General features: G+C 47.8%; 1 protein-coding gene across 1 annotated transcript in view; it reads left to right on the forward strand.

Moving 5' to 3' along the window:
- The window catches only part of LOC138303648 (uncharacterized), a 670623-nt gene that overhangs the window by 310787 nt on the left and 334396 nt on the right, over nt 1-25440 (forward strand). Inside the window, exon 11 of the mRNA XM_069242952.1 lies at nt 47-153. Within this exon, the coding sequence (XP_069099053.1) occupies nt 47-153 (107 nt within the window). The remainder of the gene's footprint in view (nt 1-46; nt 154-25440) is intronic.

A 25440-nucleotide genomic window follows, 5' to 3' on the forward strand; every position in this document is an offset into this window, starting at 1 on the left:
GAGGTGTTACTTCAGATACTAACTGTTGACATAAATCCTCTACTAGGTTTGTGCAACCTATTTTGATGGGTTTAGAGCCACAGCTGTGTGTGCGGTTGGAGGGCCATACGCTGTTGAAAAGGGGCGACGAACGGCTGAGAACATTATTAAGAGGTGAGTGAAAGTGTTTTTTTTTTTTTTTAATAATAAATTGTCTATCTTGTATTTAAGTGCAAAAAGCATGACTAAAGACAGCGTTACGTTCCTCACAAGCAGTATTAGTGCCATTGGGTTCTGGTGGGATGGGTGGGATTTATTTGTGGTGTTTACGTTTGTATTCTATAGAATGGTAGTGACCGAAATGGCATAAGGCAACTTCGAGTAGTGCTGGAACCCTGCAGTACAAACAGTTTGGTTAAGCCATAGTCCTAGGTTTGTTCACGTTGTCAGAAGGATAGTGACTGGTGTGTTTTCTATTATCGAAATTCGAGAGTCACAGCTAGCCAGAATGTATGCAACACAATTGATATTTCAGTTGCTGCCAACAAAACTTCTTTCACCTTATGGAACCAATTTTGATACAGCACTTTTGCCGTGCATAATGAGGTGTTCCATTTCATATGTGTTGCACCTTTGCTACATTTTCATTTTCAGGTACATTAACTAGCCTTAGTTCTGGCACTTTGGTGACAGTACATTGGGGAGTAACATGCGCTGCTTCACATGAAATGGGCTTTTGCGAGCAGGATTGTATGGAAAGTAGATTCATTTGCATGTGGTGACTTTGGTATTTGTAGGAAAGTGCCACTGTTGGCATGGTTACCCTCCCACTTTTTGCCTAGTGTTAATGCCAACTTTGATTGAAAGTGGGCTGGGATCCTGCTAACCATGCCCCAGCACCAGTGTTCTTTTCCAAAACCTGTACCTTTGTTCCACAATTGGCACAACCCTGGCACACAGTTAAGTCCCTTGTAAAAGGTACCCAAAATACCAAGGGTCCTGTGGCCAGGGAAGGTCTCTAAGGACTGCAGCATGTATTATGCCACCCTAGGGTACCTCTCACCAAGCACATGTGCACTGCCTTGCAGCTTGTGTGTGCTGGTGGGGAGAAAAAGACAAAGTTGACTAAACCGCTGCCGGTGGCATAGGTAAGTCACCCCTCTAGCAGACCTTACAGCCCTAAGGCAGGGTGCACTATACCACAGGTGAGGGCATAGCTGTATGAGGAATATGCCTCTACAGTGTCAAAGTCCATTCTTAGACATTGTAAGTGCAGTGTAGCCATATTGAATATATGGTCTGGGAGTTTGTCATTACGAACTCCACAGCTCCATAATGGCTTCCCTGAATACTTGGAAGTTTGGTATGAAACTTCTCAGCACCATAAAGCCACACTGATGCCAATGTGAGATTTATTGAAAAATGCTCACAGATGGCATCTTAGAGTTAGCCAATCTGCTAATGTAGGATTGACTGGTCTGTGCCAGCCTGCCACTTTTAGACAAGTTTCTGACCACATGATGTGAGTACCTTTGGGCACTCTGTGGTCAGAAGCAAAGCCTGTCCTGGGTGGAGGTGATTCACACCTCCCCCCTACAGGAACTGTAACACCTGGTGGTGAGCCTCAAAGGCTCATGCCTTGGATTACAGTACCCCAGAGCACTCCAACTAGTGGAGTTGCCCGCCCCCCGGACAAAGCACCACTTTTGATTGCAACTCTGCCGGGAAAACAGGGCGGAGTGACCACTCCAGCTAGGACCACCCCTAAGGTGCCCAGAGCTGAGATGACCCCCTCCCTGCAGAATCCTCCATCTTGGTTTGGAGGACAGGGAACAATAGGATTGGGTTTGTGCCCCCTCCCCAAAGGGAGTGGGCACAAAGAGGGTGTAGCCACCCTCAGAGACAGTAGCCATTGGCTACTGCCCTCTGACATCTAAAACCCCCCTAAATATAGGATCTAAGGGCCTCCCTGAACCCAGCTCACCTGATTCCTGGCAACCTGGCAAGAAGAAGGAGGACTGCTTAGCTGAAACCCCCAGCAGAGACGAAGGAAGAAGACAACTGCTTTGGCCCCAGCCCTACCGGCCTGTCTCCTGTTTCAGAGTACCTGCAAAAGAACAGCGACACATCCAGCGGAACCAGCAACCTCTGCCCAGCTCCAGTGGACTGCCCTGCACCCAAAAGGACCAAGAACTCCCGAGGACAGCGGCCCTGTCCAAGAGAAACCAACAACCAAGGACTCTAGCCTCATTCAGAAAGCGTGAGCCCTGACCACTCTGCACCCGACGCCCATGGCCCTTGTCCAGATGGTCCACCCAGCTAGGTAATTACAAGCACGTACCCACCCTGGGTTGACCTCTCCACCCCTCCAGGACAACGCCTGCAGAGGGAATCCCGAGGACCCCCTTGAAGGCGAAAGCTCTGGAAGAAGAAATCTGACACCAAAGGACCCACTGCACCCAGGCCTTGGAGAAACTGACACCCGGGTGCAGCCACGTTCAGCGGGCAGCTCTCCTCTCTGTCCAACTAGTCCAACTAGTCTAACGAGACACCCGCCTGGACCTCACCTGCAGCCTCTTAGTGACCCCTGGGGTCCCCTCGTAGACCAGCATTGGAAACCTGACGTCATGTTTGCACCCTGCACCCGGCTGCCCCTGTGCCACTGAGGGCGTGTTTGGTGCCTACTTGTGGCCCCTCTAGTGCCCCTTCAGTCCCCCCTGGTCTGCCCCCGAGCTTCGGGTATGTACCTGCAGGCAGGCCTGATTCCGAGTACCCCCTGTCTCCATAGGAGCCCACGTTAAGTTTGCTCATCTTTGACCTGCGCACCCGACCGGCCCTGTGTTGCTGGTGGTGGGCATTTGGGGTTAACTTGAACCCCAACAGGTGGACTTCCTAAATCCCAGAGACTGAAACTGTAAGTGTTGTACTTACCTTTAAACGATCTAACATTTCTTACCCCCATGAACTGTTTCTGAAATCGCACTGTGTCCATTTTTAAAACAGATTATCGTTAATATTCCCAAAACTGTATGACTTATTGATTTCAAACAAAGTATTGTTGACAGATGTGTGAAATACAAATCTATTGAAGTACTTAACTGCAATTTAAATTTTGTGGTTCTAAAAATTAACTAAGAAAAGTATTTTTGATATATAAAAACTATTGGTCTGGAGCTAAGTCATTGAGTGTGTGCTTCTTTTGTCTGTGTATGTACAACAAATGCTTTGGACTACCCTCTGATAAGCCTAACTGCTCGGCCACACTACTACAAAAGAGAGCATTATTATTATCTACTTTAGCCTCTCTTAAGCCTCTGGGAACCCGTGGACTCTGTGCACACTATGGCCCTCGTTATGACCCTGGCGGTTGGCGGTAATTTGGGGAAAGGTGCTGCCAACAGGCTGGCGGTACCTTTTCCCAAATTATGACATTGGCGGTTTGGCTTAAGCCAAACCGCCAATGTACCACTCTGTCCGCCAGGGTGGTAACGTCCGCTGGGCTGGAGACTTCGGTTTCCAGCCAGGCGGCCGTCACAATCCCAGCCTCGGGATTATGACCCCCACCTACCGCCATGGTTTTCGTGGCAATCGATAGGGGTCTCCCCTTCCCCCTCCCCAGAGTCGTCCTCCACCCTCCCCGTCCCACCCCCACACAATTACACACCCAGACGCGCACACATATAAACACATACACACATGCATACCCACATACACCCACGCATGCACACATACATACCCACACACCGCAACACACACCAACATACTTTGGCGCACACACAACATACATGTACACTCACATTCAGTGATTCATGCACTCATTCAACCCGACTCACACCCGCATGCACGCATACAAAAACAGACACCCACCCCACACGCCGCCACAACACCCCCTACACACACACACTTCCCACCCCCCTCTCCTGTCGGAGAACCCGACTTACCTGCTTGCAGGGGGTCCTCCGGCTGGAGACAGGATGCAGCGCTGCTATCAGCAGCAGCGTCTGCCAGCAAAACACCGCCAGGCCGTATCATTGCTCATGATACGGTCGGCGGTCCTTTGCTGGCGTGGCGATGCTGCTGACAGCAGTGCCACCTTACCGCTGTCCGCCAGCATTCTGGTGGAATTCTGTCGATGGTCATATTGCGGGTGGGTGGCTGGTAGCCACGGCAACAGTATGTTGGCGGCCGTCACCGTGGCGGTAGGCGGCAGTTACCGCCAATTATGCAATGAGGCCCTATATCTCATTTTGATATAGTATATACAGAGCCAGCTTCCTACAGTATTCTTTTTTGGTATAGTGGTTGACTGCTTTAAAATATTTCCTGTATGTACTGAGATGATTGTGGTTCTTTGTCGAGAATAAGTTGTTCTTAGTAATATTGTAAAACAGTGCCTGAGCCATGGCATTTGGACAGTGGCAGCATACCTGCTTTGTACATTGCTTAGGGTGCTATAGTGTTTAGAATATCTTGTGAACAAGGACCCGAAACTCTTGTTTAAATTACAGATACGCATTTCTTTGGTCTCAAGATGGACTAACAAACATTTGTATTGCACTCCCTTCCAGAATAACTTGGGACAGCAAGGTCAGTTCTATTGCTATGACACCCCGGGACTCTAAGGACTTGGAAAAAATGTCTCTTATTTCACCAGATTTGAAGGCGTAAGAAATAACGGAGTAGTAGACCGCTGGTGGCTCTTGACTGAACTGTCCAGAAAATTTCAGGGCTCTGGTTGCAAGTGATGGAACAGAAAAAAATGTGCAGTTTTTAAAGGAATTAGATACATGTGCACTCATCGTACCAGTGGTGTTCTTACAGTTACTGCTTGTAGGAAAATGCCTCTTTTTGCATGATCACCCCCATGTTTTTGAACGGATGCTGCTGGGTTTTTGTCCGTATGCACCAGGACTCTGCTAACCAAGTCTAAGTGAGCGTGCTCTGACCCCCAAAACATGACAAAATTGACTACACTCCTAATTAGCATATTTAACTTATTTTCATGTCCCTAAAATATTAACAAATGGCTATGCCTCTAATTGCCATATTGAACTTATTTTCAAGTCCTTAGTATATGGTACAAATTGTACCTTTGTCCTGTAGGGTAAAGGCCACTAGTGGACTGCAGCACACATTGTGCTGCCACTAAAGTGACAGTGCAAAATATGACTGCAAGCCTACCACCAATTTCATACTATCCAAATAGTACCTTTTGACAAACCTAAAACCCTCCTCCTAAATATAAATAAACACTCCCTGCTAAGTAGGCCTAAATGCCCAAGGAGGCAGCGTGCAAGGTATTTAAAAGTAGGACATATAAAAGTTTACTGTACAGCGACAAGGCCTCAAACGCTATTTAAACTGCAGTAGGGTTAGCTGTTCCATAGGAAATCATGAAGGTATGATATACATTTTTAAATAATGTTATATCCGCTAAAGAACCAGCAACAAAGTTCACTCTTGGACTTTTTTTAAATATTTATGAAAAGTCGGATTTGTAATAAAACTTTTGAAAAAGGTACTTTAAAAAAAGTCATGTTATACCTGCCTAAAGCCCCTAGAAACCCATTTGGATGAACTTCCAGCTGTCACCCAGGAACTGAATAGTCCCTTTGATGAGGTGTGACGTTGCTCCCAGAGCTGAAACAAAGGCCTTGGGTGTGTGGAGGTGTTCTGTTCCTGCGCCAGAGTAACCATCTGGGCAGTGTCCAGGAACTTAATTGCAAAGAGGCCTATTCTGTCACAGGCAGATGTAGCTAACATCTGGGCCTTTTATGCAACCAGATATTAATCACAGTGGGAGAGGAGCTACCGCAGGAACCATTTTTAAGTGACCACATAAAAGGTATTGCTCATTTCCGTAGCCATTCATCTAGGGTGGGCACAGGAGCTCTGCACAGAGGAAGAAACAAGAAACTTTCTGCCATGTTGGATTTAGGTGGAAGGGGCATTGTGGGATTGTTTTTGTAGGACACATAGGAGCTGCCGCAAAAGTGGGTAGGGTTATTCCTAGGAGATTATTCTCTATTGGATAGCAAAGGGGTGGAGTCACCCTGACACACAGGCTGGTTCCAGGAATTAATGAGTCTCCCCTGGGCCCCTTCTTCAGAACACGACTGGACCTGTGGAAAACAGAAGAAGGACTGCATATGCTTTTGAGACCTGGGAGAAGGCCTGAAAGGCTAGACCTGCTCCCACTTGTACAGAGGACAAAGAAGTGGACTCAAGGGTTTAAGTGTCTGACCTCCTGGTATACTACAGGGACGCAACAAGCTGCCAGAAGCCCCTTGCTTGAAGAGCCAAGCTGAACATTTCCCACTGGGCCTGTCCTGGACCCTGCTTTTGGCTTCTGCTCGAGTGAGTCTTGACCTCCTAAGTGTTGTTCCTGAGGTTGTAGGACTCTTGACTGTGTCAAAGTGTACTCCTTGTAAACTCCTTGATACACCTGAGACTTAAAAACTTTCTTAAAATGTTTTACCTGCAGAACCATTGGGCAACTGGGACCAGCCTGCCCAACTTATCCGGCAAGGGTACATCTCTGCTGGGCCTGACTTTGCCATAATTCCCACTTTGTTCTATCAGCTCCAGAATCTACTGATGCGGAACTCCCTCCAGTTTCAAACCGCTTCATCGGCGCTGCCGTTGAAGGAGAGCAGATTGACACCGGAGACCTCCTGGACATAAAAACATAAACGTTTCCCGCATAACACTAACCATTTTGTCGAGGCTCCACTTGATGACAGAATCAGTCATTTTGTGCCCCATCTCTCAATGCCAGCCTCACTGCTTGCTCCACCGAAGGCTATTGATGTTGGGAGGTAATCTTTCCACCAGGACGAACCTGGTCCCTGTATCTGACCTGCTGTGCATTGAGGTAGTACAAGAATAGTGACCTTATTACTTGTAGAGGGATACCATCTACACCAGCTAATAATCCACATTCTTATACCACTTAATTGCTTTAACAAAATATATTAGTGGTAACTTGTGTAGAAAGCTGGCTCTGTATATACTATACCAAAATGAGACATAGTGTGCACAGAGTCCAGTGGATCCTCAGAGGCTTTACAGAGACTTTTTTTGCTGCTTGAATCTTTTTATTGTTTTAGCTTTAAATTCAAATTCACAGTACAACACAGAACGACATGGAGGACATTTGTATTTCAAGCGGTTTTACCATACAACTGCGCTTCAAGGTGGAGATTCAGCATAACTGTAGTGCAGTAACAGAATGGTTACAAATAACAGATATCAACTTTGAGTCTGTTTCGAGCACCCCCACCCAGTCCCAGTGTACCCCACACATCCATCATCTATTTTCACCTACTGGTAGAAGGTTCACCTCTCCCACCCTGCCTCCAAGTCAGGGTGGCCCAACAAAACTGGAATAAAGGCGGGGCACCGGCATTTCAATGAGTGCAGCATTCAGCCCCTATGTATGGACATGCCAAACAGTGGACTGCTATGCATCAACGGCCGCAGTGGTGCCCAGGTTCAACAATTGCCTCACCTCCCTCAGTTTATCAAGCATTGCATCCCAACTGATGGCCAAGGGATATTTCCGAAGGCCCAGGTTGTCCTCCCTATGTAGCACCATTCTCCACCCACACCACAAAGGAGTTCTCCCATGCTGTTAATGTAGGTGGGGACGCGGCTTACCAACCCCTGGTAATGAGATGTCTAGCAGTCAGGAGCCCAAGGTCAATAAATCTCGACGAGGCTTTATGCCTCCTGGCTGGGGAGTATAGCCTCAGGAGTCAAGCTTCCCAAGTGGACAGGAGTGGGTGTGACGTGCAGTCCGACAGTCGTGTCGCTATGCCACACCAGTAGGCACTAACAAAGGGACAGCACCAAAGCATGTGAAGCATGTCCCCTCCCGCCAGTGTACAACGTGGACATGCAGCAATTAATTGCTGGTAGGATTTGTTTAGGATGACCAGCGTGAGATTGTAAAACTGGATGAGGCGGAACCTAGAGTACAGGGGATGTCAGTGTGGCTAGACAGTATTGCAGCCCATGTTGTATCAGAGCAAGGTCCGGTCAAATCTACCTCCCATCTGGTACGCAGCGCAGCACAATTATGAGCTGTTTGTGAACGGAGGGCGTCAGTAAGCCATCGCACTAGGTGTCTACCTTGCCCCATGACGTGCATGTACTGCAGTAGTAGGTGTATTGGTAGTTCGGTTGTTATGTCCCCCCGGTGTCTCTTCAATGTTGCTATCAGGGAGCTGTGCAGCGAGAATTATCCGGTGGACAGACCCGTTTCCACCGCCATCGTGGGGAATGGGATGAGTTTGCCCTCTTCATATTGATCATCTAATGTGTGGATCTCTGCCGCACGCCAGAGTCTCAGCTCAGTGCTGCTAGTTTAGTGCAAGCCTCGTGGCGTGTCCAGCAAAGCCACAACAGGTGCGTAGGGGGTGTTTGAGCATGTGAGATGCATGCTTCTGCGGTAGCATCGGTGCGCCACACCCAGCAAGGGCGCCTCAGGCTGCTTTGCTTTTGTAAGGGGGTGAAAGAGGTATAGGAATTTTGGCATTGTCCACGGCAGCGCTTTAGTCCCCGTGTCCACCAATTGAACGCCACTGCGCCACCCATTGAAGCTGGGAGGCCAGATAGTATTGCTCCATATTGAGACCTCCCCTATCCAGGGGCAAGTACATGTTGCACAGTGCCACTCTACAGCAGCCCTTACCCCAAAGAAATTCTCTGGTGCCACTCTCCAGCTCCCAAAAGAATTTAGCCGGAACATAGTAGGGTAAATTAGTCAAAAAATAGAGCCGCTGGTGGAGAACTACCATTTTTAGGAGGGCTATTCTACCCGTCACCAAAAGGGGCAGAGTTTGCCAGAACGTCATCTGGGTTCTAATGGAGGTCACCGCCCGTTTAAGGTTGCCATCATGCAAGTCATCGTCCGTGTGAAATATGTTGATGCCCAGGTAACAAAATGTTCTAGGCTGCCAAGGGGTAGATACTCCAGACAGGCAGAGACCCGGGTCAGGCATGTCAGGGGTTAAAGGCAAAAGTAATGACTTAGCCCAGTTGACCCGCAGGCCAGAAAGTGCAGCAAAGTTTTGTAGGATATCCGTAATGTCAGCTGGGATGTTTGCAATGTCCCTGAAATATAAAAGGAGGTCATACGCGTATAAGGAGACAATGTGGGAGCCATCTCCCAATGGGATGCCCCAGTCTATCCCCCTCCGGCGAAGTTCGACCACCAAGGGCTCCATGGCCAGTGAGAATAGTAACCAAGAGAGGGAACAACCTTGCCGGGTCCCTCTGCCCATCTGAGATGTGGTTGAGTGTATAGCGGTCTCGTCGATCACAGGAAGTGGGGGCCAAGTCTGAAGTGCTGCAGTGCCTCAAAGAGATAGGGCCACTCCAGAGAGTCAAAGGCTTTTTCAAGGTCAAGCACTACGCAGCCTGTCGAGTGCCTCATTACCCTTGATAGGCACCTGATATTCAAGGACGTGCTACGGTCCGGCACAAATCTATTTTGGTCTGGATGTACCAGTTGGGGCACTAGGGGCGTTAATCTCAATACCAGAGTTTTGGCCAAAATTTTATAATCTGTGTTTAACATTGTAAGGGGTCTGTAAGAGTCCAGCATTAGCGGATCCCTACCAGGTTTGGGGAGCAATACCAACAGCGTCTCTCGTTGTGATGCAGGAAGAGTCTCAGTTCTCAGCGCCTCCTCGTAAAGGCCGAGAAGGCGAGGGGCGATGACAGAGGAGAATGCCTTATAGAATTGTGACGGAAGGCCGTCAGGGCCCAGCGTTTTGACCGTAGACAACTCACGGACACTGTCTTGTAGCTCAAGGAGTGCTTGAGGTCCATCCAGCTCTTCATGCTGCTCATCCATCTGACAGGGAAGTGTGTTCAGGGAGAAGGATTCAATATAATCAGCTTAGGTAACTACCACATAGGAGAGATACAACGTCATGTAGTATTGGGTGAACTCGGCATGTATCTCACCTGGGGTATGGAGCAGTATGCCCAACGCTGAGCGCAGCTCCGCCACTGGGCTTTGATCCTGTTCCTGAAGGATCAGCCAGGCAAGCAGTCTACCCGACCGGTCAGCCGCAGCGAGTGCACAAGCTGAATGCACTGCATAATGAAGACACCGCAACCTTTCCAACAGGGACACGTGCTCTGCCCAAGCAGTTGCTGACTCGGAAGTGGAAGTGGGGCACTGTACGACCCTTTGTTCGTATTATAGCAGGGATTTTTCCACCCAAACCAGGTCATGTTCAACAGATCTACGCAGGTTCCACTGCTCTCCCAGGCATTGCCCTTGTAAAAAGACCTTAAACACCGCCCACTTAGTAAGAGTCGTTGAGGCGGAACCAGCATTGAGTTCAAAATATTCAGAGATCACTTTGTCTAAGGATGCCCTGAACACAGTATCCTCTAGTAGCTCTGGCTGCAGTCGTTACATGGGGATCACAGGGAGAGATACGTTCCAATCCAGCTGCAGGAGCTGGGGTTTATGATCAGAATGAGTGCAGCCTAGGTAATCTGTCCCCAAGACCGCAGAGTTTAGGTTGGGAGTGCATAAAAATCTGTCAAATCTCACCTGAAGCTGCTGTGGGGCCGAGAAGAACGAATAGACTCTAGCATCTGGGTTACGCTGGGGCCAGATATCCAGCAGCCTCCAGTGTCTGAGCCATTCTCGCAGAGCGCGAGCGGCCACTGTGGGTGCAGCAGGCAGCGGGGGAAGAAGCTGTACATCTGGAGGTCCAGGACACTACAAAAGACTTCTCCCAGCAGACAGGGGAGGTCACTCCATCTAGAGAAAGGTCCAGTCTGCTGAGAAAAGAAGCCTAGTCCACATTTGGTGCATTAATGGACCCCAATAATATTATCATGCCCCTGCAGTCGTTCGCGCACCAACACATAACTTCCCTCAGTATAAATTTCACAGGCGTCAGCCACAAACAGAGTACCCAGGCAAATCCAGATCAAGGCCCCCCCGGCATAGGAATAGTAGTTAGTTGCAAACATCTGCCCTCGCCAGTGCCTCTGCAACTGTGCAGCCTCCGAGTGCATGAGGTGCGTTTTCTGTAAGAGTGCTATGTGAATTAAGTGTCTTCCAAGGTATGAATATATGGAATTTCTGCGCTCTAGCGTGTGAATGCTGCGCACATTTAATGTCAGGATGTTGGTGGAGGACATGTTGGGTGGTGGGTAAGTATTGCCCTAGACATCAGGGCCCGGGGTGGGGGGTCAGAACCACGCGGCCGCCGATCAGGGCGAAGGGCAGAGGGACAAAGGTAAGGGGAACCCGAGCTCCAATCAAAATGTAACTTGCGCAGTGCAAAACCGACTGCTTTCTTAAAGATAGAAGTGTAGAATACCATCAGAGTGGAGGGACACCTGGTTCCCGCTCAAACAAAAATAAACTTGCCTGCTGGCATCACAAGTGTGAGCGGGAAGGACCCACTAACAACAGATAGGATGTGAGGGGAGGTGGCCGGATGGCAACTAGGGAGCCCAAGAAGGTGGAAGCCCCAGACATATTGTGTTCTTGGGAGTTGGATGTATGTGTCCCATGGCGTCCAGCATGGTATTAAGCAGGCCGTGTGGGAACTCACTATAACTGCCCAAGCAATCGCGAAAATTAGTGGGGTACAACAATGCCCGATGGTCTACATGAGGGGCAAGTAGAACATGGGACATCGCACTTCTCACAAAATTCGCTTCACAGCATCATTGCATGCCTGACAATGGACTGGAGTGTCCAAACACATTAGGCAAGGCTGTTCAGAGGATTTTGTCAGCAGTTTGTGGTGTTACCACAGGGGGAGCCATTGAGCCGCTATCTGAGAGCAAGTCAGCGAGGGAGCCATTTTCAGCATTGGTGTCTGCCAGTTCCTGCTCTGGGTCAGGTGTGGTCGGTGATTCACTGATAGCCGGTGCTTTCTGTAGCATCTGCCGGTGCTTCCGTATGCTCTGCTATAAGTCGGGAGCATGACAGGCATCCAGAGGGGGGGTTTTGCGTCACTTATGGCTTCTCCGCCAGCGTGATTGAGAGGTTTCTCGTGTGGTACTCTGCAGTTGCCTCTTGTTGGCTACTCAGGCTTGTGGATTCCATCCACTCCCAAGCATCATCTGGAGTGTTGAAGAAGTGCGTTTTTCTGTCGTGCACTGCTCACAACTTGGCAGGGAAGAGAAGAGAGTATGTTATGTGGAGTGTGTTGAGTTTGCATTTCACTGTCAGGAAGTATGCTCGTTGCTTTTGTACAGCGATGGTGTAGTCCGTGAACATCATGATTTGCATATTGTCTACCTGAAGTGTCTGGAGCAATCTCACCTCATGCAAAATGCTGTCTCTGTCCATGAAGTGTAACAGATGGATAAGGAATGGACAGGGCCCGTGCCCAGCAGCCTAGCTCTTGTCGGTACCCGGTGGGCACGCTCCACCGAGAAGAAGGATATCAATGTCCCCTCAGGAACCAGCGCCCAAAGCCAGTTCATGGCATAGGCCACCTGCATCAGTGCTCTCTTCACCCTCTGGGAGGCCCACGACACGGAGATTGTTCCTTCTGGAATGTCCTTCAGTGTCCTCCGCGTGGCGTTTCAGGGTTGTCAGTCTACTCAGTACATCCCGCATGGAGGTCTCTAGATCAGGGGTGATCTTGTCGAGGCGGTTCTCCAGAAAACTGGTCTTGTCTGCCAGTTTACGATGATCAGCGCGGAGCAGAGTGAGCTCACTAGCCACCTTGTCAATCTTACCCCCGAACGAGGTTCAGGTTTGATCCAATGAGGCCACATGCATTCCACTGCCGCCAGCACCGCATCCAGCTTGTTGCCGTCAGAGTCCAGAGATCTACTCTTAAGTGCTGGTTGTTTGGCTCCCGCGCCAGAGCGTACACGGCCCCTTTCGGTTGATCCAGGGTCTTGGTGTGTTAGGCTCATTGAGACACTGTAGAGCTCTGTGAACATAGGGACGGGCTGTTAGTTGTCATTTGCGTAGTGTCGCTCGCTTGCGTGCACAGTGAGCAGTTCCCAGCGCACAGCAGCACAAGCAGCCCCCCCCAAAGACGATCACAGGATCTCCTTCACATATGCACAAGGTCAGCTGCTGCACCAGGGGCAATTTTGTTGTGAATTTGCAAGATTGTCGATGAGACGGCATACATCAGCGTAATAGCAGAACAAGCAGGTGGTAAGGCACAGTTCACGTTGGACATCAAAAGCGAGTTAGGCAGGTGGGCCAGTCAACCGGTGATATCCACAGTTCCAGTGGCTCCATTATGGGAGAGTAATAAATAAAATGATGATCCAAACCACAACCTCCGAGAGGTGTTCTCCAGTTGTCGCCAATTATCTGGGCCCCTCCTGCGCCACTGCAGCCCCACAAGTCTCCTTCTCATCTGGGGGCCCATCATGTATGCACCTCTAACGCAGGACCCCCAACATGATTAAGTTCACAGTAGAGCCAGGGGGGCATGAAACGGCAGCACAACATAAATCCACTGATCTGCGGACCGGCCATTGAGGCGACACAGGGGACGTCCGATCCGTGCCACCCGCCCACACCGGCTACAGGATCGGCCTCCTCCCCACAGCTGTCGTGCATCTCCTCACTGCACAAGCTGCATCTGCTCCAATACGGCTCCTGGCGCGCCGATCCGCCCCACAAGTGGCACGTCCGGCGCCCAGCAAGCTCCGCTCTTCCTCTCCATGTGCCAGAGCGATCCGATCGCCTCCCAGTATTTGAAAGGATCACTGGTTCGGGGCACCACCACGGAGCTCCATTAACTTGTGCCCGCCATCTTGGCTGGCTAAGCCACGCCCGAGGCTTCACAGAGACTTAAGTAGATAAAACTAATGCTCTCTTTTGTGGTAGTGTGGTTGATCAGTTAGGCTTATCGGAGCGTATGCTAAGCATTTGTTGTACACACACACAGTCTAGAAATGAGGAACACACTCAATGACTAACTCCACTCCAATGTTTTTATATATCAAAAATATACTTTGTTACTTTATTTCTAGAACCAAAAGGATCTTTGTTGCAGGTAAGTACAGTTTCAAGAATGTGTAATTTTTATGCACAAAGAGCACTTTATTTAGAATTGACAGATGAAACATTTTACAGGTAAGTAAGACTTTTCAGTTTCAAAAGTGGACACAGTACAATTTTTCATTGAAAAGCAATGCAGTTCTACGGGAGGAAAAGTAACAGCACAAATCAACTTAACAGTGGACGTCTGCCCCGCTGTGTGGGATAAACAGTGCAGAGGCCCGGGGGGACACAGGACTACACCCCCCAGACTTCCTCACAGCAGGGAGCCGCTCCTGCCGCCCAAAATGGCTTAACAGTTGACGTCTGCCCCGCTGCGCCGGCACGCCGGGGCGAAGACCGGGCCAAGAGCAGGCCCATCTGCAACCGTCAGAGACCAAAGGAGGCCGGGCTGGGTCACCCAGCTTTGTGTTTCAAGGTAAAACTGGGGTAATATCCCTTAGAGTGCATGAACACATTAAAACCTCCCTGACGTCTGTTATTTAATTGGGTATTGGCAAGCGCAAGGCTAAAGGGAGCCCCTTAATGGACTCAGCTTTGCCAAAAGTCCCAAAAATCCACACCCCTTCTCGTAATGGTCAAAATTGCGTTACCAACTAGATTGGTACTTTGATTGAAGAAGTTGAATCTATGTTAAATGGGAAAGAACAGTATGCGCACAAGAGGAGGAAAAGTGCCCCTTTTTCCTCCTTCCTCAAGCCCAAGCCAAAGAATAAGGGAGAATTGGGCCCCAAAGTAATAACGGCATTTGTGGAGCCCACCACTGGGCCGTGCGACAATCCCATTATTGATAGTGGGTCCAACAATTAAACTCAAGGGCGTTTGGGGGACACTCCCCAGTGTAGCTCAACCATTTACGAGATTCCGTGTTCAAATCGTTTTTTACCCTTGGGGGTCTTCTGAAGATTTCCCGGGCATTGACATGTTGAATCAAGGTGTGCAAACAGCTTGCCAAAAGTATACCCAAATTCCCTCCCACAAAGACAAAGACTCCACCATTTTAAATTTAGGAGAAAAAATTAGAGGACTCAGACAAATGATGGAGGAGGTGCTGAATCTCTTACGTCTGCTGGACCTGGGCACAAGAAACTAAGTTATCCAAAGTGATTGCCCAGCCCCTGTGTTGCCCAACCATGAAACCAAGAGGCCTCTAACGACTGACCATTTTATAAGCCGGGCTGCTGTAGCAAGTACTTCCCTTAACATTGCATCAGATTCTGGACCAAGAGTGCAGAAGGGAGCCAAACTAGCACTCGGTTTTCCAGCGAATAGCTCTTGCAATCACTCTCATGTAGCTCCAACTATTAAGATATATGATAGGGCCCAACAAATTGTTATGTGCAATGTACCACCAGTATCGCATTTGGCATGCAAAAGTAGCTTATCCTTAAAGAACAAAGTCACCCACTTGATTAGACACGTCAGGCAGTGCGATCTATAACATATTTATATATTACTTCTGCCACGTGTCATACAGTAATCCCAGGGCATTGGGATACAATAGAATTAACATTTATGTGTCCCAAACTAGTGGAAGGCCTGTTATCTCTAGAGCTACGAAACCCCCTCAGGAATGGTTTGAACATTGTTCTTAGTCCCTCCTGCCCGGTGCACCGAGTAGATGTTTTGGCAGATTTCCCTGTTTCTGACATTGTTTTGGATATATCTGCTATGGAATACGAGAGGGAGCAACCTACAATCTTAGGAATAGGCCTAAAATTGCATGATATGTTGAGAAGCAGCAGAGACCTGCAAGCGGGTCCCAATGGAACAGGGATTGTGAGCACCTCTTTGCTTTCGCTGGCACATGTGAAGGCGAGTGGCAGAAAGAGTAAGCACCTCCCCGTGTCCCAGGATCCACTGCAACATGATAATCTTTCCAAAATTGATTGAGTATCTCTATCCTCATCTACTCATACAATACCAGGGCCAGACATCCAATTATCATTGGATCAACTATCGGCTAGAAGTATGGATCAGGTTGAGCCTGTAAATGTGGTAGCTATAAATGCGCAGTTAACTTTTACACATATTCCAGATTGTACAATGAGTACTTTTGTGAGGCCAGGATCCTTCGATTCCGAATTAATTTCATGGAATGTAGCTGGTATTTGTAGTAAGATTATAGATCCTGTGTGGGGGCAGCTTATTGACACTTTTAGTGTTTGTCTTTTTCAGGAGACCTGGTCTAACTCAAATGTCTTTAGACAGGGGTTTATTTTACATTGCAAGAGTGCAAGACCATCGGGGGCCAGGCAGGCAGTGGTAGGACTTATCACATGGATAAATACTCTCCTTGCAGGGGAAATATATGTTGATTCATTTGACATATTGGCAATTTCTATAAAGCTAACTCAGGGCCCTAAGCTTTTATGTCAACATATATAACAGACCAGGCCCACCTAACCAAGCCACAGTTACTATTTGTATGTTGAGTGCACTGGTCTCGCAGTTCCTTCCTACCCGCTACGTTCATATAGCTGGAGACCTGAATGTGTCCTTTGAGCCAAATTCCCTCTTTTCAGATTTAATTCAACTTAAGGATCCCTTATGGGGAATTCCCCCTCTTTCCTCGACAAGGAACCAGCATAAATCTAGCACCAGGGCTCTTCAGGTGATTGATCTTATGCTAACACATGGCCTTCGTCCTGGAAATGGGCGGTTTCCCTCTGACATACTTGCCAAACCAACCTTTTTTTTAGAGGGAGTTACAACAGCAGTATTGATTTTGTTTTGATTGATGCCAGGATTTGGAACGAATTTAGAGACCTTAAGGTGGGGGAACAATGCAGTAGTGACCATTCACCCATTTTAGTACATTGTGCGAGGGGACTCACGACTGATGCCAATGTGCAGCGCGAATGCAAAGATTTGCTCCCTATCATAGTAGTACACAACAAGCGCTCAATTAAATGGGAGGCTTTTGCCAAATCCAGTGGCCTAATGGCTAAACTGCATGATTTAACTATCAACTATTCTTCCGCAGGTGCATCGTCTACATGGTCATCTACACAGCTTATGGACAGGCATTTGATGTTTTTTTGATCTTTGAGGGACTTATTCCAAAGAGCCTGTAAGGGGAAAAAGCAGCACAGGGGGAGCAATTGCAGATCGTTCAACCAAGAATGTAGACAGGCCAAGAGTAGACTCTTGGAGGCAGTAAGGGCAGATAACAGAGAGAACCTAACCTTAGCACAACGCGATTATGCCCATATAATAAAGAACTGTAAGTCCAAATGGGAGGAGGAGACCTGGCAAGAACTGCTATTAGCAGCAAAGGATAGAACTTCCAACCAATTTTGTTTTTTGATTGCCACTAGAGAGCGTAATGAAAATCCAAGACCCGATTGTCATATCTCCGCTGTGAACTAGTTGCAATATTTTACAGACCTTTATAAACAGGGAACAACTGCACCTGCAAGTAATGAGATCCTTATAGTGAAAGATTTATTGGAAATAGCCATGCTCCTACCTTTCACCTTGTGGGAAACAGAGAGAGCGATCCTAGCACAAAAATCAGGAAAGATGCCGGGCTTAGATGGAATTCCTTGCGATGTGTTTAAATCAGACCCCAAATTTTGGTGTCCCTACATCAGTAGCATTTCCAATTCTATTCTGGTGGGGTCTCGAATTCCCCGATCCTGGAGAGGTGCGATAATAGTCCCAATCCATAAGAAAGGGGACAGGTCAATCCCAGGCAACTACAGACCAATAAGCCTCTTAGACAAACTACAAAAGATCTTTTCCTACCAAGTTTTGGGTAGGCTTAGGGATAGGATAAAGGATAAAGGTGCCTTAAGCCACCTGCAGGCAGGATTTCGACAGAAAACAAGCACAATAGATGAGATTTTTCATTTTTTAACCATAAAATGGAAAACTATTGATCTAGAGCCAGGAAGACTTCTTGTTGGCTTTGTAGATTTAAAGTCAGCTTTTGATCTGGTTCCCCGAGATAAACTATGGGAAATCATGGGTAAGATTAGAGTCCCAGGACCCCTTTTAAAATTAATCCAAGGACTATATACTGGAAGTTACGCTAGAATAAGATAGGGAACAGATGGCAAATTTACAGAGGAATTTCCCTTACAGGAAGATGTGAGACAAAGCTGTGTATTAGCCCCCACACTTTTCTTACTTTTCATAATCGCATGTATACCTTACTTGTTTGATGGTGGAAACAATGCCCCGAAACTGGATGGAGTCAAAACACCATGTCTCCTGTTTGCAGATGACACTCTACTGCTTTCACAAACTGCCACAGGTTTAAATAGGTTGCTTGATAATTTTTGGTTGTTTTTTAGGGATCATGGCCTCCAAATCAATGCATCTCAGACCAAATATATGGTGTTCGGGGATCTAAAATGCAGGATGACGAAAGCGATAATCCTTGCTGGGAAAATCCTAGGGAGAGTAATGGATTTTGATTATTTAGGAATCAGGATGGAGGATTCATACAAATGGTCAGCCCATCTGCTAAAGTGTATTATGTGTTTGAAACAAAAAGCAGGTGGCATATTGAGATTTGCTGCCAGGTCACCTAAATATCCCATCGTGCCAGCAATGGAAATCTATAAATGTCAGGTCAGAGGAGTAATGATGCTGAGCTATGGGGATACTGCAATTTGCAAGAATTGGAGAGAGCAGAAAATTAATATATAAAAACTTTATTAAAAGTGCCTTTGAGTTCTTCCACTCAGCCCATATGAATGGATTTAAATCTGTATTCTATAGCAAATTTAGCTGCCCTAAGGCCACTCCAATACTGGATTAGATTATGGTCTACAGGTATTTTAGACCCGTATAGACTCTGGCTTAGAGCAGTGTTAGAAGCCCCCAGTATAGAGAAAGTTTTGTGGTGCAATCATGTAAAAACTCTTTTCCACAAGCTAGGCCTAGGTCTGTATTGGTCTGATCCCACTCCTCTCCCAAAAGAATGGCAACCAGATTCTGAAGGATGCCGGCAATTCCATTGCCTAGTTTGACAGAGGACTTCTTATTAGCAAAGTGTCACTATGAGTACGAGCATTTTTCAGATATATTAACCTCACCCTTAGCATGCGCACTTTATATTAGATTCAGACTTGGATCCTTACCTTTGCAGACTTTTACATCAAGATGGAAACAAACGGAAAATCCAGTCGACCTTTGCCCAGTGGGATGTATGGCCCAAGAGAGTGTTGCATATGTTTTAGTCTTTTATCAGGGGTACAAGAAACAGAGGGCTTACTGGTTAAAACCATTATGTAAATCATTGGGCATTAGGGATTGCCATTCAGCTCTTAGAATCTGTAAAACAAGTTCACACATGATGGTGGTATGTGTAACGGCAAGGTTTTTAGATGCAGAATGGTATGTTAGAGGTAAATTTCTTTCTGGAAAAGCATAAACTCCATATTTATAATCGTTATTCACTAGCGCACATACTTAGTCATTGCTATTACCAGAGAGATTCAATTTCTACTGTTCGTTTGTATTAAGATCTGTAATTACAGTTGCGCAGGAAAAGTTTAAGGTGATTAGCATTGTGTATTTGTTTTAAAAAAAAAAAAACGTTTTTTATTGACAATTTGCCTATTTTAAAATATGTTCATTGATAACTTGCCAACTTGCACTACTTGGACTTGGAGAAAATCTAATGGCAACTAGTATTGTGTATTCTATAAAATTTTATTGACAATTTGACCTTCTAACATTTATATTGACCACCTTATATTATAACCTTAAATTATATGCTCTTGGGGGTGTTTAGGATATGATTTTTATTATGGGCCTGATATCGTTGATTTTTTTTTAAGATGCTCAATTTCTTTTAGAGAGTTATGAATTTTGTTGGTCTGCTTTTATGGTATTATATGCCGAAATAAAGCTGAATTGAATTGAACGGCACAAATCACAGGTAAGTACTTGATGTAGGATCCCAGTCTTTGGGAGTTAGGTTGTCCACAGGACAAAGTTTAGGGAGACACCAAGGGTGCTCCACCAGCAACACGGGCTGGCCGAGTGCAGAGGTCAAAGTTGGTGTCGGACACCCAGCGGACTCCTATGGAGACAGGGGGTGCTTAGAAAGAAACAGCTGGCAGGTATGTTCCCGCTACTTCAGGGCACAGACCTGGGGGGGTTTAGATCAGCAACGGGGGCAGAGGTTAGCACCAAACATCCACCCTTAGCAGCACAGGGGCGGCCGGGTGCATGGTGCAAGCACAGCGTTGGGCGCCCAATGTTTTTCAATTAGGGAACCTTGGGGGCCACAAAGATCTCCATGTTTGGCCCAGGGAGTTGACTGAAGAAACCAACTGCTGGACAGGTAAGTAGAGAGCCCACTGGACAACGCTGGACCATCGGTTGGGTTCCCCAAGGCAAGGGGGCTGCAGGTGAAGGGGTGCCTTTGGGCGTTGGGAAATCTTCACCGGATCCAGTCGTGGTCAGGGGGGTCCTCTGGATTTAGACTGCGGGCATCATCGTGTTGGTCTGGAGGGGTCAAACCAGGGTGGACTCGAGGTCGGAATTGCCTGGGGACCCTCTCAGTCCGTTGGGCTACATGGACTCGGCTATGGGCGTCGGTTGCAGAGTGGGCAGGACTCGCAGGTCCGGGGCGGTTCTGGAGTCCTTGAATGTTTCTTGTGGACAGGATCACTGCCTTCGGGATATCTTGGTCCTTGGGTAGGCAGGCAGTCCTCTGGGGATTTGTAGAGGTCACTGGTCCTGCAGGGCGTGTCATCTTCTTTTAGCAGGAGTCTTTGAAGCTGCAGAGAGACCAGTAGGACTGGGGCCAAGCCAGTTGTCACCTGAAGTCTTCTCTGCTGGTGCTGCTCAGCAGTCCTTCTTCTTGTTGTTAGGTTGCCAAGAATCTGAAGGGGAAGGTTCAGGGGTGCCCCTAAATGCTAGATTTACAGAGGTCAGGGGGCAATAGTCTATGGCTAATGTCCCTGAGGGTGGCTACACCCTTCCAGTGCCTACTCCCTTTGGGGAGGAGGAGACATTCCTAACCCTCCTGGCATCCTCCAAAACAAGATGGAGGAATCTGCCAGGAGGGGTTGATCTCAGCTCTGGGCACCTTAGAGGTGCTCCTAAGTGGGGTGGGCACACCTCCTAGTGTTTACAAATTTTCCTGCCAGACTTGCTGCCAAGAGTGGGGCCTGGTCCCTGGGGGGGGGTCATCTCCACTAGCTGGAGTGTCCTGGGGTAGTGAAACCAGAGGCAGGAGCTCTTGCCACTCACTGCCAAATGTTACAGTTCCTGCAGTGGGGAGGTGTGAAGCACCTCCACCCAGAGCAGGCTTTGTTCCTGGCCCTGGAGAGCACAAAGGCTCTCACCCAAAAGGGTTAGAATCATGTCTGTTAATGGTAGGCTGGCACAAACCGGTCAGCCATACACTAGAGTGTTGGATAAACTACAAGTGGCATCTCTAAGATGCCCTCTGTGTGAATTTTTCAATAAATCCAACATGGGCATCAGTGTGGGTTTATGTTGCTGAGAAGTTTGATGCCAAACTTCCCAGTTTTCAGTGAAGCCATCATGGAGCTGTGGAGTTCATAATGACAAACTCCCAGCCCATGTACTCAATATGGCTACACTACACTTACATGACCTAAGAAAGTAATTAGACACTGTAGGGGCATGTTGCTCATGCAGCTATGCCCTCACCTGTGGTATAGTGCCCCCTGATTTAGGGTTGTAAAGCCTGCTAGAGGGGTGGCTTACCTATGCCACATGCAGTGGTTTGAGGGCATGGCACCCTGAGAGGGATGCCATGTCGACTTTACCTTTTTCTCCCCACCAACACACATAATCTGCCATGGCCCTTGGAACCACTGGCACCTTTTACAAGGGACTTAACTGTGTGCCAGGGGTGTGCCAATTATGTAAGCAATGCTACTGTTTAGGGAAAGAACACAGGTGCTTGGACCTGATTAGCAGGATCCCAGAACACCATTAGTCAAATTAGCATCAACATCAGGCAAAAAGTGGAGGGATAACCACACCAAAGGGGCACTTTACTACACAACCCCCTCCCATATAGAAGAGGATGAGACTAACCTTTCCCAAGAGAGTCTTCATTTTCTAAGTGGAAAAACCTGTAAAGTCCATCGGCATTGGCATGGGCAGTCCCAGGTCTATGTTCCACTGTAAAGTCCTTTCCCTGTAGGGAGATGGACCACCTCAAAAGTTTACGGATCTCACCTTTCATTTGCATCAGCCATCTGAGAGGTCTGTGGTCAGTTTGAACAATGAAGTGAGTACCGAACAGGTATGGTCTTAATCTTTTCAGAGACCAAACCACAGCAAATGCCTCCATCTCAATGGCACTCCAAAGCTTTTTCCTGGGGAGTAACCTCCTGCTAAAGAAAACAACAGTCTGGTCATGGCCGTAATCGTTGGTTTGGGACAGGACTGCTCCTATTCCGTGTACAGAGACATCTGTATGCACAATGAGCTGCTTAGAGTAGTCTGGAGCTTTAAGAACTGGTGCTGAACACATTGCCTGCTTCAGGGTGTCAAAGGCCTCTTGACAACTAACCGTTCCGTTAATTTTCTTGGGCATCTTTTTAGTGGTAAGTTCTGTGAGGCGGCCCTCAATGGGCCCATACCTCTTCACACACCTCCTGTAATATTCAGTCAAGCCAGAGAATGCCCTGCCTTGAGTCTGGGTGGTACGATCTTCCCAGTCCAGAATTGTCTGAATCTTGGGCTGTAAAGATTGCACTTGGCCTTCACCTATAAGGTGGCCCAAGTATACAACATTGTCCTCCACTGTCTGGCATTTGGATGCCTTAATAGTGAGGGCTGAAGTTTGCAGGGCCTGCAAAACCTTCCCCAAGTAGGCCAGGTGATCCTGCTAGGAAGAGCTCAAGACAGCAGTATCATCTACATATGCCGCACTAAAAGACTCCAAGCCAACAAGGACTTGATTCAACAACCCTTGGAAGGTGGCATGGGCATTCTTTAAACCAAAGGGCATAACAGTGAACTGATAATGCCCATCAGGTGGGGAGAATGCTGTATTTTCTTTTCTCCTGGTTCCATGTGAATTTTCCAGTACCCTGCAGTCAAGTCAAAAGTAATGAGAAATTTTGCTGCACCTGATTTGTCTATCAGCTCATCAGCCCTGGGAATGGTTTGAACATCTGTCTTGGTGACAGAGTTTAGACCTCTGTTTTCTACACAAAACCTAATTCCTTTCTTTCCATGCTGGGGATGATGCTTCGGTACTAAGACCACTGGGCTAGCCCAAGGGCTGTCAGAGGGTTCAATAACCCCTAACTCCAGCATCTTGTTGACTTCAACTTTGATGTTCTCCTTAACTTGGTTAGACTGCCAATAGGTCTTGGATTTGACAGGCAAGCTGTCTCCAGTGTCCACATCATGGGCACACCAGTGTGTCTGTTCAGGAGTTAAGGAGAAGAGCTCTGCATACTGCTACAGGACTTGCCTGTAGTCAGCCAACTTCATCAACTGACCCATCTTTAGGGTTGTGAGAGAGGAGGTCAGGGAGAGATTCACTCTCTGCTTCCTGATCTTCATCAGTAGCCCTCAGTATGGTTATATCAGCCCTTTCACAGAAAAGCTTGAGGTGGTTCACATGGGTCACCCTTTTGGGTGCCCTGCTAGTGCCAGGTCTATCAAATAAGTGAAATCACTTTTCTTCTCAACAATGGGTTAAGAGCCACTCCACCTGCCTTGAAGTGCCCTGGGAGCCACAGGCTCCGGAACCCACACTTTCTGCCCTTTTTAAAACCCACCAGCACAGCCTTTTGGTCATACCACTGCTTCTGGAGCTGTGGGTTGGCCTCAGGGTTTCTGGATGCTTGTTCCATGTACTCTGCCATCCTAGAGCGGAGGCCTAGTACATAGTCCACCACATCTTGTTTAGGTTTGTGGAGAGGTCTCATCCAACCGTCTTTCCCAGCTGCAAGTGGTCCCCTGACATGGTGACCAAACAGAAGCTTAAAGGGGAAAAAGCCCTACTCCCTTCTGAGGCACCTCTCTGTAGGCAAAAAGCAAGCATTGCAAAAGGACATTCCATCTCCTTTAGAATTTTTAGGGAGTCCCACGATCATGCCCTCCAATGTCTTGTTGACCCTTTCAACAAGTTCATTGCTTTGTGGGTGGTATGGTGTGGTGAACTTGTAAGTCACCTCACACTCATTCCACATGTGTTTCAGGTAAGCTGAAATTAAGTTGGTACCTCTGTCAGAAACCACCTCTTTAGGAAACCCTACCCTGGTAAAGATACCACTTAGGGCTTTTGCTACTGCAGGATCTGTAGTAGACCTAAGGGGAAATGCTTCAAGATACCTGGTAGCAGGATCCACTACTACCAGTATCCTGAGGCTAGCTCAAGTGGACCCACTAAGTTCATACAAACTCTTTCAAAGGGAACCACAACCACAGGTAGTGGAATTAGGGGGGGCCTTTGGGTGGCCACCTGCTTTACTACTGGCTTGGCAGGTGACACAGGAGCTGCAAAATACCTTCACCTTTTGTGACATGTCGGGCCAGTAGAAATGGCTGACCACCCTATTCCAAGTGTTGGTCTGGCCCAGATGCCCAGCTAAGGGGGTGTCATGGATTGTGTGAGGATGAATTCCCTTAATTGTTGGGACACTACCCCCCACTGGTGGCACCAGGTTTGTTGTCACTGGCCTCAGTGTTTAAAAGTCCCTCTTCCTAATAGCACCTGTGGGAACCACTGACATCTCCCTGTTTCTGTGCAGCAGCTTGCTGCCGCAGGCCTTCAAAAGTGGGACAGGTTCTGTGTCCCTGGCACAGCTGATCTCTGGGCTCAAGAGCTCAACCTGGTATGGTTCAAGTTCAATGGGCTTAGTTCCCTCTGGGGTTGGTAAGCCCACTTCCTGAGAATAGGAGTCTTGTGTTTCTTGCTGTACAGAAGGTAGTCCCCCAATCTTCTCGTCTTTCCTCCTGGAAGGTTGGGCTATTATACCAGGCTCCAACAGTTTGTTTTCACTCCGCACTAGGCTTTGTTCTCTAGTCTTTACACCCACCATCTCAGGGATTCCCAGCATGGCTGCATGGGTTTTGACTTCTACCTCAGCCCATGCTGAGGATTCCAGGTCATTCTCTAGCAGACATTCAACTGGGATTACATAAGAGACCACTACCTGTTTCACGCCTGTAAACCCTCCCCATTCAAAGGTCACTATAGCCTTGGGATGGACTTTAATTACATCATCAGCATTGGTAACTCGCTATATTTGTCCTGCAACGTACTGTTGTGGGGGAACCAGTTTTTCTGTCACCATGGTGACACTGGCACCTGTCTGTATTTGTTCATATTAGGGGGTCAGACAGCAAAGTGGCAACATCTGCTCCACCCTCAGAGACTAAAATAGCTTCAGTGTGAACCCTGATTTGCACTGGGCACACTGTTGATCCTACCTGGAGACTGGCTATACCAGTGCTAGCTGGTGCAGTAC

Source organism: Pleurodeles waltl, chromosome 1_2 (assembly GCF_031143425.1).
Source record: "Pleurodeles waltl isolate 20211129_DDA chromosome 1_2, aPleWal1.hap1.20221129, whole genome shotgun sequence".
Lineage (NCBI taxonomy): Eukaryota > Metazoa > Chordata > Amphibia > Caudata > Salamandridae > Pleurodeles > Pleurodeles waltl.